General features: G+C 45.0%; 1 protein-coding gene across 1 annotated transcript; it reads right to left on the bottom strand.

Moving 5' to 3' along the window:
• Nucleotides 1-2,134: 2,134 nt before the first annotated feature.
• nudt14 (nudix (nucleoside diphosphate linked moiety X)-type motif 14) lies at nucleotides 2,135-13,998 on the bottom strand. The gene is made up of 5 exons (XM_086100858.1): nucleotides 13,845-13,998; nucleotides 8,773-8,816; nucleotides 6,665-6,729; nucleotides 5,893-6,193; nucleotides 2,135-4,558 (listed from the first exon to the last, which is right to left on the bottom strand). The coding sequence occupies exons 1-5, from the start codon at nucleotides 13,923-13,925 to the stop codon at nucleotides 4,309-4,311; spliced, it is 741 nt and encodes a 246-aa protein (XP_085956984.1). The 5' UTR covers nucleotides 13,926-13,998; the 3' UTR covers nucleotides 2,135-4,308.
• Nucleotides 13,999-14,863: the final 865 nt, after the last annotated feature.

The following is a 14,863-nucleotide window of genomic DNA, read 5'->3' on the forward strand; positions in this document are numbered from 1 at the left end:
GGTTTGTTTTAGCCCAGGTGTGGCCAAACTCTCGTCCTCGCGGGCTACGCCTGAGTTGACCAAGGTTACAGGGCTTTTTAATGCACAACATAATTCACATGACCGTACTAGTGAAACAGAGAGGAACACACAGACTTCCATTGAGGCCAAATATTCTTAATGAGTATAAAATTCCATGCACAGTATAATTTTAAGTATAAATGTACAGAAAGGCAAAGCATCAATATTCCGCCCACCCATCAATTTTCTGCTGTTCTTGTCCGCATATTGGTCACGGGTGACTTGGGGCCTATCCTAGCTGGCTTTGGACTGTAGGCGGGGTCCACCCTGGACTGGTCGCCAATAGTTGCAGGCCACATATAAACAAACAACCATCCGTATAGTCTATAATTAACCACACACGCAGGGTTTTGGAATGTGAGGAAGCCAGAATATGCAAGCACGTGGACATTATGCTAACTCCGCACAGAAAGGAAAGATTTGAACACGCACACACACATATATATGTATATGTCATAATTTTATGACAAAGTTCAGTTCCCACGCCAGGGTGTCTCGGCCTTTCACCCAAATTGAGCTGGGATTGCCTCCAGCTTTCGGCAGCTACGAATGGGCCAGGTGGTTTCCATGCATGGCATGAAGTTCAAATATTGCAATCATGATGATGTACGATTACAACATGCCTGCGTGGCTCGAATACTTCTTTACTGCATGTCCTTCATGAAGATGATATTTCCAGGGGGAAAAAAGTTTTTGCTCAGAAGCGCATGTTTGTGACGGCCAACAAAAGAGTGAAACACCCCCCCCCCCCCCCCACAAGGCCTCATTAGTATACAGATGAGGACCGCGATGGAATTGTGTTCGCTTTTAACTGTGGAGGTGGATCTCATCTTGCTCTTAATTCCCACCCGTGAATGGGTCACGTTGACAAGGGTAATCCATCTGCCGGGCCGACGCACATGCAGATGGTCTCTGGAGGGCAGACCCATCCCTTGTGTCCTGTTACAACATCAAAGCATCTATGCAGCCAGCCCATTCAGGTCATTGCTGAATTGTCGGTTTGGCGGGGCAATTGTCAGGTGGCACGATCATGACAGCGATTGAGTTCATGCATTTATTATTGTTAATTCTTGACTTTTTTTTTTTTTAATCTTGGACTGGAAAATTGGTGGCGTTGTTAAAACCAGAAGATGAACGACATTCCGTGCCGCCATTCTGTTTTGGAAGTGACAGAGCGGGTTGCTAAGACAGATATCAAGTGCTGTAGAAAGTCATTTTTCATAAAGTGACGCATATGAATAGCAATTGCATCGCCCTTGAGTAGAACGACTGACTGTGGAATGTCGCTATCTCAACAGTCTCACCGATGAGCGTCAAATGAATTTGCCAGCTTCTCTCTCTCAAGAGAGATTTCTTTCTCTTTTGGTTCCGATGCCGGTATAACGAAAACACACAGTCACTCAAGCGACTTCAATAGGTACACCTGTCATACGAGTTTCTGCACCGTATGACCCGCTGAAAACTACAGCCAGAGTAAAGGAGATGTTACATTTGCATCGATGATGATGTGATCCGCATCGACTTTGCGCTGGCGCATGCAAGATGCTGTAAATGGTCAAGTAGCTGAACGCAAAGCGCTGCGGATAGTTCATTCCCATCAAAACCTTTGACATTTCTCGTCAATCAAATCAAACACTCGCTTGCTTGCATCAAACGCAACCGTCAGTCACATCCATCCCGCGTGAGCTCCTTCCACCGTCTGCTCGTGTGCGACGAAGTCACTCGAGCGTGAGCGCCAACCCTGCAATCTGACTTCTGACACCAATCGGAGAGGTTGAATTGCGCAAGGAAATGGCGAGAGGGTACTTCAGCTCGCTTGAGGAAGAGAATCTTTGAGTAAGCCAAAGGCCAAGACTAACTCGCAGATGAATGGCACACACGTGGGAAACGGACAAGAGGTCACTCAACGGAACGCTAACTTCACTCTCAGTCCGAACGTCACGACGCCACCATGTCACGGGTTTGTAAAAGGCAAAACGACGGTGACTATTGATGAAATGATGCTTGACGTCACAGCTATTGTTGTTGCTGTTGTTGTTGTTGAGAAATGTAAAGAAATGACAATTTCTCAGCATTATTTTGGGGCATCCAACCCATTTTTATTTCAACTTAATGCAGTTGAATCCATCACAGTAAGTGCACATGCAAAATATCATATTCAAATCAACACAAGTTTGTTGGTACCAAGAATCATGTTTTAAAAGTATCATATATTAACATTTAGGGAATTATCCGAACAGATTTGGAACATGACAGAAAAACGACATCCACAAAGAACAAACACTCTTGATAAAGTGTAAAATATGTCTGCATGTTTTGAGAAAATACTTATTTAATTTAAATTTTTTAAAAAAGAGCTCAATCTGCAACACCAGGAAAGAAACACACAAAAACATCTTTTTGTTCAATGTTGAACTTGTGGTTTAAAAGAAAAAAACAACTTTGCATTTCTTGTAATGAGTCTGCAGGATGAAACGTTTTCTAGCGGATTATCATCCCGTCGTATGCGTAAATCCAGCTACGAGTCTGCTCCCCCTCAAAAAAGAAAAATAGCTGCTCCGTCGAATGAAAAAGTGAGAAAAATTTACTTTACAGTTGCTGCTCAGACTTTGCGAATGAACTGCAGCACCCACGTATCAACTCCCAAATTAGCAGTACGCCACCTGTCTCACTTCACGAACACTACACGTAGCACCTACTTCAAAAAAAAAAGGAAAATAAAAATGCAAAGACAAAAATAAATCCGTAAAAGTTAAAGAAGCGACAACAGCGTGGCCACGGGGGACATTAAACATGGCAATCTGGTTTGATCGAATGTGATAAATTTGGAAACGTCTGCCGTGAGGCTGAAAGGTCGGATATGCCCGGCGCCTTGTCGACAGCAAACAGGCACAAGATAGTCGCGTTCCATGCCTGAGTGACGGAGGTAGAAGTGCCTTAAAACGTGGAGCTCATGGCCCTAGTCGCCATACGCAACAACTAATTACATAACCATCGACCTCAATTAGCATGTGCCTTTAAGAGGCGGAGCTTATGGCTTTCAGAGGGAAAATGTCACGATCGCGCGTCAACGATGGCTGGTTGAAGACAAAAGCACGTGGTGCGAATGCTCACGGGTTTTAATGGATGAAATATGAAAAATGTGTGCGATACGAACTGTTGCTGCAGTGTTTAGCGAGCGGCGGATTTTTTTTTTTGCACACGGCGGGATCGCATTCGTCCCTCGGGGGTCCTAAAACTAAAGCTGAATGTTCAACCCCGTCAAGGTATGGCTCAGAGGAGAGTATCGAAAATATTGTTCGCGCAGGTCAGAAGGATGCGGTCGGACCGCAAATGCTATCAAATCATTGCACGAGGACACCTGAAACAATACTATTGCTTACGGTTCGAGGAATGTTTTTCAAAGCATTTTAATACGGTAAATGACCTCCTAGCTTAAATGTCGATTGTCATCAGTTCTTTTGCTCAAAAAAAAAAAAGATCTATCACAGTTGTGTTCTTTTTCCGAAAAACTCATTCTCACTTTTACACCCACGTGGTATCGACTGTGCCGCTTTGAGCTTTTCCACCTGTTTCACAGATATTAAGAAGATTGAAACTTTGCTGCCAGTAAGTCTGAAATGTGATGCTAAATGCTGGCCCATCATCACAGAGAATCGGACCGAGCATTTGAACATTTGGACCTGAGCTTTTCGCAAACCGCTGCTTCGATTCTCGAAGAATAATATTGCTCATGCGTATACGTGCCAAATCGAATTCATTACTTTACACTAAAAGATAGTTTGACAGTTGACATCCGCCCCAAACATCAACTTTTAGGATTGCAACGTTAGACAAAAGAGATTTGACGACCAATAAAAATGTTTTGGGGGGTTTTTTTTTTCTCGACGATAAAACCAAAAGTGGTTGAGAGCTTGTTGTTTGAGCCGTTAGATCTGCGAGTGTCTTCCGGGCACTCGGGCAGGCATATAAAATCAGTGATATGCAGCCATTTTGGATAAGTGGTGCCGTACATTGGAAAACGAAAAACACTGATCAGTAACATGAGAAAAGTGCAAGAGAGCACCGCCGAGGCAGTTTGCTTTGAGGAAATGTTTGGACATCACATACGGGTCCGAGAGGGCAAAATGTTAAAATACTGTACACGATGGCAGATGGCAAAAAAAAAAAAAAAAAGGGGGGGGGGCGATGACGTGAGGAAGTGAGTGACTGCGCTGGGCCGGCGATTGACATAAAAGTTAACGCTAGTTACACGTTGGTGGAGATCTTGTACTTGGGAGACATATTGTTATGGAACCATATGAAGCTAAAGATGACGCCCATGGTTTTGGGTATGCGCTCGTTGTAGGCAAAGGTCATGGCTTCGTGCAACGGAACTTTGACCACCTCAATGAGCTCGCCCTCCCGAGGCTCACCTCCGCCCGCGCTCACGCAATTGTCGTCGGATACCTCGGCATAAAACATGGTCTGCTTGGACCCTGTGACTCCCACGCCGGACCTGGAGACAAAAGAGGGTGCGATAAACGTGTGCTGCTACTTTACAAATAAGCAGGGTAACACAATTCTAAAAAGAATTTCATTCACAAGTTAATATGAAAAAAAAAAAAAAAACAATGACGACCACGCTGTTTGTTTGTTTTCGATGGTCATGAGTGGACCGATCGAAACCGATGATGCGATGCACCCCTGCTGCGCTGTTTACATATTACGTGAGTGCAATTTCGTTTTGGAGCCCGATAAGCGCAGGAGTCATATGAAGAAATCAAATACTAGATGGAACACATTTGCTGAAATTGCTCGTGTGTATGCCGCGAGAAATTGTGATTTTTATGGATTGTCTCGCCTTTCAAATGGCAATATGTACACACGTTTAGAATCGCAAGCACCGAGGGAAACAATTGACCTTGATGCAGGTACAAACCTGCAAGAAAAAAAAAAACGACCCAAAAAAAAAAAGCCAGGGCATTGTGAAAAGGACAGATTAGAGATCAATGTCGTTATCTGATGAATCAGATATTGTGTAACATTTGCTTACCCCAAATAACATCCTGTGCAGCGTGAGACCTGTCATTTCACTCTTTCCTTATTTAGAAAGCTCGACAAAGCCCGTTTAGCCGTCAGGCGGAATCATCGCAGCGGGCTGCGACCTGAGCATTCAGCTTCGCCGCGCAGCGCACTTCTGTCAAAAGCACCCTCATCTGGGTCATGAGGGTTAAGGCGATAGCCATCTATTAAATGCGAGAGGCCCACACGTAATATCGACCATAGACGACACCAACAAAGCTGGAGGAGGCGCCCGAGTCATATCAAAAGAAGAGTTATGAGAGCCGCCAGTCACGGGCTGCGCAGGTGCGGCTGGCTAATGTGGGATTGTTTTTCTTCTGCTTTTCTGCCGCTGTGGTCTGGCTGCAGCCCTCTAATCATGTTTAAAAAGACGGACGGTTCCCCTGATGCGTCCTTCCACCTCGCTTGCATGACCCGAAGAAAATCGGTCGTCGGCGGTGAACGAAAAGCGACGTTTCGTTTGACAGAGGCGCTTTATTCTGAAGGGCACGTCAATGCACTTGCTGCACTCTCGCCGTAATTTGTAGGTCCTCGGGTTACCTCCCACATTGATGTTCGGATAGTTCAAGAGCATAGGCGTCAATTACAGCCTGAATAATTATCTTAAGTATGAAAGGTGGTACACGCTCAAAGCTTTGATTGAAATCAATGACTGACTGCCAAAGATAAAAGGCACGCATAAATACGCATATAGAATGGGTGTGTAGAAATAGAATGCACGCGGCGCCGGTGCTTGTCGGTCGACACAACACAGTACTGTACGCTCACCTGTAAGAAGTAATCCGCTTGAGTTTGGAAGCCGGTACGTCATAGCCGCATTCCTCCAGCACTTCCTGTCTGGCGATCTCTTCCAAGGAGAGGTCGGGTTTGTCCACCAGCCCGGCGCACAGCTCGTACGTGATGCCCGTGGCCGCCGGAGGCCACGCGGATGAGCTCCCCCCCTCTGCGTCAGCCCGGTCTTCCCGTCTCTCCGAACCCGAGGCGACCGCTTCGCTGGACCCCTCCTCCGTTTTTTCGGCGGGCTGACATGGCTGCGTTTTGGTCCGTTCCCACTCGCACATGTATACAGCTGGAGGGCCGACACTCATGTTAGTCTGAAAGTCTCATTCGGCCATATTGATCAAATCGAGCAATGTAAACATGATTCTTGTGGAGGCAATTGACAAGGTTGTACATAAATAATGAAGCCTCGGGTTGAAACAAATGTGAGGTCAAGATTCAGATTAAGGGTACTACGTCGTCATTATTCTCGGAGCGGAAAAACATATCAATACCCAGACTTCCTTGCATTTAAAAGTGCAGTGCGAAAAGGCCTCTGGCATTGTGTCACAAAGGAGGTGGGCCTCTTGCGCTGCATTTGAGCATTGTGGCTCCAATCCACATCAATAAACAGGATTTGTAAGTGTACTACACTTTTAGTGAAAGTGCTTAACAATCAAAATCTCACACGGTGAAAGGTGGAACATAAATAAGCCACACCCCAGGGTACCAGCAGACAATGTTTTGTGTGCTTTGAAGCCGGTGGGCGGATGAAACATACCTGGACGGAACTGCTTGACAAGAACAAAACAGTGGGAGGTGGTGTTGAATATCAGCACGGACACGCTGAGGATAAAAGGGGGAAATACAAAGCTCTTAGGCAAATGTATATAAGAAAGCAATAAGTACGTGGCAAATAGTCGATACGACGACAGTTGTCAAGAGTAACAGATTTTTTAAGTCCCCTGTGGTTAATGCAAATCAACAATGATGAACGTAGGTTAGCAGATGCGTTGAGCATTCACGTTCTGCAATTAAAATTGCCAAACTCGCTCAGCACAGATTATCACCAGAGACGCTTATCGAGGATCGCCGTGGCAACGGCAGACACTTTTCTCTCGAATACCAAGCAGTGAAGAATGATGAGGGAATTTTATGAGGGAAAATAATGCGACACTGATTTGCCGAGCCATGCATGTGGATGATCGCCGCTTTTCACTGAATGGCTCAGCGTGCACGTTTAATCATTAATTCATGTTGCACAATATGCAAATGAAACCAACATGCAGTACATTTGTTGTGTTCCGAGAAGCATGCTTGTCGTCCCTTTTACTTTGCTTTATTTGCAACGGGCGCGTAGTCGTAAGGCGGCATTCAACAACTCTCCTTTAGCTGCTTATTTGGGGGCTTTAGTGAAGATGGGTCATTTTGACCCGGAGGACACGGGGTGTGTACAGGAAATGAGGACAACAGGAGGGTTAAAGAATTCTCAGCATATTGAGAAATACATTTTGACTTGGTCAATTTATAAGTAGCTTGCCTGCTAAAAAAAGTCTGGGCACACCTGCTAAAAAAAAAAAAAAAAAAAAACCTTAAACACTACTGAGCTAGTTTCGCATGAACTCAAGAGAAGAGTAAAAAAAACAAAGAGACCGACAAGTGCTGGGAACTTCTGCAAGAGTTGAGAAAGGGGAGGGAAAAAAAAAGGGTTGCTTCAAAATATAATGCCAGCGGAGCAAAGGGAATAGGTACAATTATGCAGCAACAGATTGGAGGCGAGAAAATGGGGTATGCATATGCAGGCCTGAGGCAGGGAAGCTGTCCCTTGAGGGCAGGCGGTCTTTTAGAAGTGTTCCACACCATTTACATCTTCTGCAGCTACCCACAGACAAAACGCTTATACCGAGCCGCTCGGGGCTTTGCATGCATCGTTAAACGAGCGAGCGTCTCAAAAGGGGCTCGAAAGCAGACAGTAGGGATATGAGAGGGGACGTGAAGAGCAGGTCGAAGGTGAAAACCGCTGATGGTGGCAAGTACCAAAACAGCCGCCGCATGTCGTTTACTCTGATGCAAAATAAGAGCAGCGTTTAAAGTTGACAGCGCGACTGGCGCAATGTTATTCAACGAGTTGCGGTTACGCACGACGGATGCGTTATAACCTCGCATTTTTTTTAAATTTGATTTATTTTTTTTCTGTTTTCAAATCTGGTTTCTTGGAAAGCGCCAGTCTGCCACCGCGAAACACAAAGGTGTCAAAATAACAACACAATGGGACTTCTACCCACCAAGCGCGCACATGTTTTCGTGGCGCTGGTGGATGATGATCATAGCGTCCCTCAGAACATTCTGTGGTCATTGCAGTCATGGTAATTAAGGTGGGTGCTTTTTCCTTTTCCCCAAAATGGTCTCAAAACAGAAGCTGGAGCGTTAAGACTCGTGTAGACATAACTGTTGAGGGGAACTGCTAAGCCCACTTGAACAGAAATTCAAAACAAATTTTGGCCCATTCATGACACGTCAAAACGGCAAATCGTGTTTTGGCAGCGTTTGCACCTCGAGACAAGTTGCCTATTTCTTCTTGGAAATATAGGTTTGAGGTTGTGTCTGTCTCGGCGGGACTATTTCTCACGTGGCTCTCGGTTCGGGGTCAGGAGAAGAGGAAAAGAGGCTTAAATGACCCGAGACGCAGCGCTCGGCAGTCGTGTAACGCAGGCATAACGCGGCAGGAACCAGGGTTTTCGCTGACCGGGCACCCTGTGACGCTTTCGACATTTATAGCCGGTGACGAGACCCCCTGAGCCGAGCACAAGCGCACACATCAACACTTGTACCAACAGTACCACTCGAGTGAACGTGCGGAATTGGTGAGCATGGGTTTGCTTGATTTACCTGTCGTGGGTTCGCATGAAGTCCCAGGACTTTTTTGTGCCATTCTGTGAAGAAATCAGATGGAAGCAGACAGCGTGAGCAAATGCAATCACAGTAAGCCGATTGACATGTTTCAACGCCGGGGTAAGCGTAAGGTGACGCGCATCCGTAATGATCCCTTTGATGCACGGGCCCTTGAAGTCAAGGATGTCAAATCATCTTTGATTTATTGAGTCTGGCTTGCCGCCAAAGCAATCACCTTCTTTGAACCCGATGCCGACTTGTAAAACGACGCGAGCCCGACATGAATCTTGAAATCATACATCTTGAAACCCCGGCTATTTGCAGCCCCTCCGATCAAATATCCCGGGAAACGAATCGGACTCTCGCTTTGAAACGGGACGATAAATGGACAGACAATAGATGGAACTTGAAAGACGAGTGAAAGGTTGCGGCGATATGTTGCATTGTACGATGGTGAACTGGATTTGACAGATGATCGGAGGCGTTATCAAATACATCTCGTGGTCGGAGATTATTCAGATTGAATGAGGCACTTGAAAGAGACGTTGGGCAAAGTCTTCGGCGGCACCGACAACCAACCGCCGATGTCAGAAGGTCACGATCAACTGATAGGGGGGGGACATGACTTTCAAGCATTGTCTCCCAAAAGAAAAGATGGGCGTTGGCGCGGCGGATTAGGTTTCAGGGAGGGAATCCTGATGAGTCAATGTTCAAACATGTCCCATTGTCGTCGGGCTTGCATGGCGGAGGGTGGAAATAGCCGTTTATGTGCCCGGCGGTCATGTTGTCACATCAACAGGATGTGCGGCATGACACGCCATTAGATGTGCAATTAAAGAGCGGCAGAAAAGAGAGCAAGCGTTCACAGTGTGGGAAGCGGCTGACGGCGTCTCGCGTGTTTCGCGTCGCCGAAGAGAGTCAAGGAATGTGCTTTGCGTTCTGATGAAGTGAGCGCGTTTTGTCTCAGACTGGCGAGGAGGCTGACATGAGACATACCCGTGTCTTATTTTAGCACGTGGGATTAGTACCGCGGTCGGCGGGGCGGTTTTGCAGCCCAAGCGGCAGTCGCGCTGAGGGACAGAAGTTGCGTTTGCATACGACATCACGCAGAGACACGGTTTCATTAAGGTGCTCATCATAAGTATGCTGTGGCTCTAAACACACGACGCCGCCGATACATTTATGACACACGCGGGGTCTTGTTTGGTACTGACTTTAACCAAAGAAAATGGCTGAACAGAATTGGCAGTGGAGACAGGTAGATTTTCTCATCGTTTGAAGACGCTGAGAGCGTTTTGTTTGACCTTATCAGTCCAAATCTACTCATGTGCTAACAATTGTCTTACATACTATAACTCCCCGGTTGAGGCCAAGCTAGCCACACCCCACGCAGTTGCAAAACAAGCAGAGATTTGTGAAGCCTGTTGAGTCCTGCCAGTTTGCCACCCACACAGAAACACCGACATTTTTTTAACCTGCCAGCCAGAAAGTTTTTCTCGGTGTCCACAGTCAAATGAAAGGAAGGCTCTAAAGTGTCGGCAAACACGGAGAGCTTATTCGACGAAACTCAACGTGCACGAAAAGTGAGAATGTGGACAAGTCATGCAATGAATTTGATTATCTCAATAGTCTAGCAAAGTCCACGTGGGTCCTCTTCTTTCATCACAGGATGGGGGGGGGGGGGGGGGGGGGGGCAGAGAAAGGCCAGCTCAATCATACCAGAAGATCGATTTGACCACAATTGGGATCCGAAAAGGATGATCCTCAATTGCGGCCATTCTCTTTCAAGGATCCTGTCGGCACTCGCAGATGGTGGGCTTCACCTCATTACTGGGCCCTCTTGCTGAGAGGAAGGACTGGTGGGGGCAGGTGCAGAATCATGTTCAACGTGCAATGGTGGATTACTACACGGTGATTAGCCGACGGAGAGTGAGTGGGACATGGATGGGGGGGATAAGAGAAGCCAGAGGTGGCCCCACAGGACCTTGAAACGAATGTGGTCCCTCTGGCTTTGGGCATCAAACAAGATAGGCTCCTGTTTGAATGTCCATTGAAGAGCGTGGCGTGTAGCGTCTTGATCTTTGAGGTGCTTAACGCGCGATGACCAGCACAGGCACCTCCTGCGCTCACGCCACTCAACACTACAAAGCTGGCAGCTGCTGCAGAAAAGTGAGGGGGCAAAAAAAAAAAATTAAAAATCAACTCGTCCTCCAATTCAATAGCACTCTTTGATTCCTAACATATGCTCTCCCGTTTTTTGTTTTTTTTTTGGGAGTGGGGGGTGGGGGGGATTTCACCTCAGTTGAGATCTTTACGGCAAGCCTCTCATGCACATTGTACAGCTGCTCCGCTAATGATCGGCGGTAGAAAAAGGAACAAAAGAAGCGCACGTTGTGATAAACAGCGTGTGATGAGTATTCACAGGATCGACGAAACAATCAGTAGATGATCCATGAGGATTAAAAAAATTAAATAAAAAAGCGGCATGCACTTTTTTCCAAATCAGCCGCAATCACGCCTGCATATTAAATTCAGAGAAAAAACAAGCAGCGAGACCCATGAAAGATTGATCAATAGAAACAATAGAAAGCAATTAAAAGTGTGCGTTCGATGTGGTTCGCGGTTGGCCATCGATACTTCACATAACTTCGGAGGAGAGGAATCAGACTTTCAAATTCATTCTGCAAAATGAAAGATAAGCTCATTGAGTCTTTACGTGCTATGTTTGTAGGCTCTGCAAAAAAATATACAATGTGTGTAATTTCTTTTTTCAAACACACTAATAAAGCCAGTTCATTCTGTTGCGTGTCTATTGTGGTCTCTTGTGGAAAAAAAAAATGTGTCCACAGAACTGGAAAGGGAACAAAGCGTCACAGTACATCACAGTTAAGCGTAAGTAAACAACATATCCACTTTTTTTATTGATCTATTCAAGATTTATGATACAGCAGTTGACTTTTTTTTATAGACTTCCTTAAAACACTCTCTCTCGGTCACACAGCTCAGCGCGAGATGTGTTTCACTTGGCTTTTATATTCAGTTAACAGATGTACAGTATGCGGTGCTACAGGCTGCTCCTATTGGTCACGTTTTGCCCCTAAAAGATGAAACAATGCAAGTACATTTTTCATCCGCTTGCACAAGCGAAGCCTGTAATGGGCCAAAAGGTCAAGATAGATTCATACTCACGCAAAGCATGATTACTTCATATTTTGCAACCTTTACTGTTTTTTTTCTTGAATGCCCTTGATTTTTTTTAAGATATCCCAGTAGATGGAAATTACTTGTGCTGTTTAGGTTGAATATGATCAATAAAAATTCAAGTGAAACAATGCGTTTTTCGATTAGAATGGGTGCATTCAGTGAAGGACAAAGAGGAGTGGGGGGGGGGGGGGGCGCACAGGCTGTAAGCTACCGACGATGAATAATTCAAATCATTATCATGAATAAATGAAGGTAATTAGCCTGCATGAAGTAGCAACTTGTGATTCAACACTCACATGAGGCAACAATGGCGAGTGTGTCCTTTCCCCCCACCCCAGAGTCAACAGGGACGGTTACCGACTTTGATAGGTAACCAAACATCAACAACAACAAATAACTATCAAGAGAACCACTTATTAGGGCTCCGACGATTAGTGTCTTTGAGCGTGTGGATACATACGATTGGGAGGTTGCGGTTTTTGGGGAAGATGTGTAACTGAAAAGCTTTTGTGGGGACTCCCTGAACAGCCCATCCTGATCCGGCCAAGAGCTGCGCAGGATAAAAGAGAGGCAAGAACAGTCACCATCATCATCTCTTTTGTTGCCCATCTGCCGTATTACCTGTTCCACCATTCTCTTGATAAGCTTAAAGCCACTCCACCCCACCCGCCTGTCACAGGTGTGAACCCCAAATGGTGAAAAGAAACGTGCCTAACCATAAGCGCCATGGTAACCGAGCTTGAGGGCACGTTCCCCAAGAGCTGCTTCAAGTGATATGGGAACAGGTCATAGTTTTGGTGACTTCAGAACATAAACTGCGACAAAGAAATATAGAAAGTGAACAGACCGCTGTTAAAATATCAGAATTTGTATTTTTAAAAACATTCACAGACAGGAAATTATTTATTTAAAAAAATAATGCCAAATAAAACATGGGACCGCTAACCTGAGAATTTTTTTTAAGTGTCAGAGGGTTAATAGGCTTTACATTCATTTTAGTCTCTATTATTAATTTTAAAAAAGTGTACACCCCTTGTATGTATTTCAACTGAATGTCCAACACGATCCATTCGAAGATGCTGCTCAACATTGATAGAAAATACACAAATTGTGAATGATCAAATGGAACTATGAAAAACAAAATGTGAAAAAGGAGGTTCTGGATGTGATGTATTATTCGATGATGGCAATAATAAATAGATTATTTTGGGGTATTTTGTATACTATAAAAAAACAGGATTTATGTGTAGGAAGACCCAAACAAAATAAAATTGAGGGATCTTTAAACGTTGCTTCCTTAAGTCTAAGCTAAATTGATTGACATGTTAAAGACAAACAAACATTTGTCAATAACTACCTTTACTCATCTTTCAAGACGATATCATGTGGTGTTGCAGAGGATTTTTTTTTTTTTTACAACGAAACAGAACACTTGAGTTATCGGTGATGCTCTTGCTCTCAACAAGTCTCAGCTGGGTTTTTATTCGCAGAATCATGACATCAAACAATGCAAATTGTGTTAATAGGCATGCATGCATACGATCATTTAAACCACATGCTCGAACAGCACTTGTAACATCTGCAGCAGGCTAACGTTAGCATGCAAGGCTAGAGCTGTACATTCGCTGCCAGGTTTGACAACAACAAAAGAAAGGAATGTAAAATCCGACTCGACTGTAAGATTAAGGACACAACAGACTCGTGTCTTAGTCCATAGAGTAGGACGTGACTATTAACGATTGCTGTCAGCGACTGTTTGAGGCCAGCGTAGTCTTCATGTTGTGCTAGCTTCCCAAAGTGAATCGAAGGGGGGGTTGGGCTAACCCGCAGCATCCAGCCTTGACAACCGCGTAGAGACAGCTTACCTGGTTGTAGTGCACCCTGAACGGCTTCAGGTAATCGGACTCTGTGCAAGGAACGACTTCAATGTTGTTGATCTCGTCCATAGTTGGGCGCGGGGCGATGCTGGTTTGTCACCGCAAACACACGGACAGTAAAAGAATCCTACGGAAGCCTGGAGAGGGCAACACACCCACACACAACTGTCATCCGGGGACAACAGGAATCCATCCAGGGCGAAGACTACAATATTAGAAATGAATCTGCAAAAAAAAAAAATATATATAATAATAATCCGTGATTTAAAATGCATTTGTGTTTACATGTTCAATTGTACAATCAATCGAAATCAACATTTTAATTAAGAGGCCGTAGAAGCCCTTTTCTGACCCCGACCCTACATCTGTGTGTGGGTTAGGATGATGTCATCCCCACGTATTAATAAAAGTTGTATAATGGAAAGCTATCTGTAGACACCCAATCTCAATTGAATGAACTTCCTTCGTCAAATGAGCCTCCCAACACACAAGGGCAGGACGTAACACATTTGTGAGCTGATTTACATCAAAATAAATATAGGCCAAGACGAAACAATGAGTGCACCCGTAAGAGGAACACGGCATCTCTCCTCTGGGCAAGTCCAATTTATACTGCCTGATCCGGCCAAGCTGCTGGGCACGATAAGAAGGGGAGGCCTGTTGAGTGAAGGTATTGTACTAAACTCATGTTGCAGTGGCACACTCATAAAAGTGGCATAAATAAAACATATACTAGTGATGTGAATGAATACCAAACTGGTTACTTTGACAAATGGACAGGACTCCAAATGTATAGGCTCTCCATCACTGAATTCCTGAAGAAGAAGAAAAAGACGAAGAGGAAGAGGAAGAAGAAGAACAAGAAGTAGAAGAAGAAGAAGCATCGTCGTCTATCCTCTTCTGGGCCTGAATGGAACGTTGCCCACAAAAAGAAAGGATTCCAAAAATCCTATCAGCTACTCTTGGGGCACCCGCAATGTGTTAATCCCAAACTTCCATGAACATGT

Source organism: Hippocampus guttulatus, chromosome 20 (assembly GCF_054856545.1).
Source record: "Hippocampus guttulatus isolate MCC_2025c chromosome 20, RoL_Hgut_1.0, whole genome shotgun sequence".
Lineage (NCBI taxonomy): Eukaryota > Metazoa > Chordata > Actinopteri > Syngnathiformes > Syngnathidae > Hippocampus > Hippocampus guttulatus.

Bases quoted from the DNA above. Each gene is read 5' to 3' on its own strand.
- nudt14 (XM_086100858.1), bottom strand. From the start codon at position 13,925: ATGGACGAGATCAACAACATTGAAGTCGTTCCTTGCACAGAGTCCGAT. The intron at 6,730-8,772 runs GTAAATCAAGCA...TTTTATCCTCAG, and splicing joins TTCATGCGAACCCACGACAG to CGTGTCCGTGCTGATATTCA. The intron at 4,559-5,892 runs GTGAGCGTACAG...TTTTGTCTCCAG, and splicing joins AAGCGGATTACTTCTTACAG to GTCCGGCGTGGGAGTCACAG.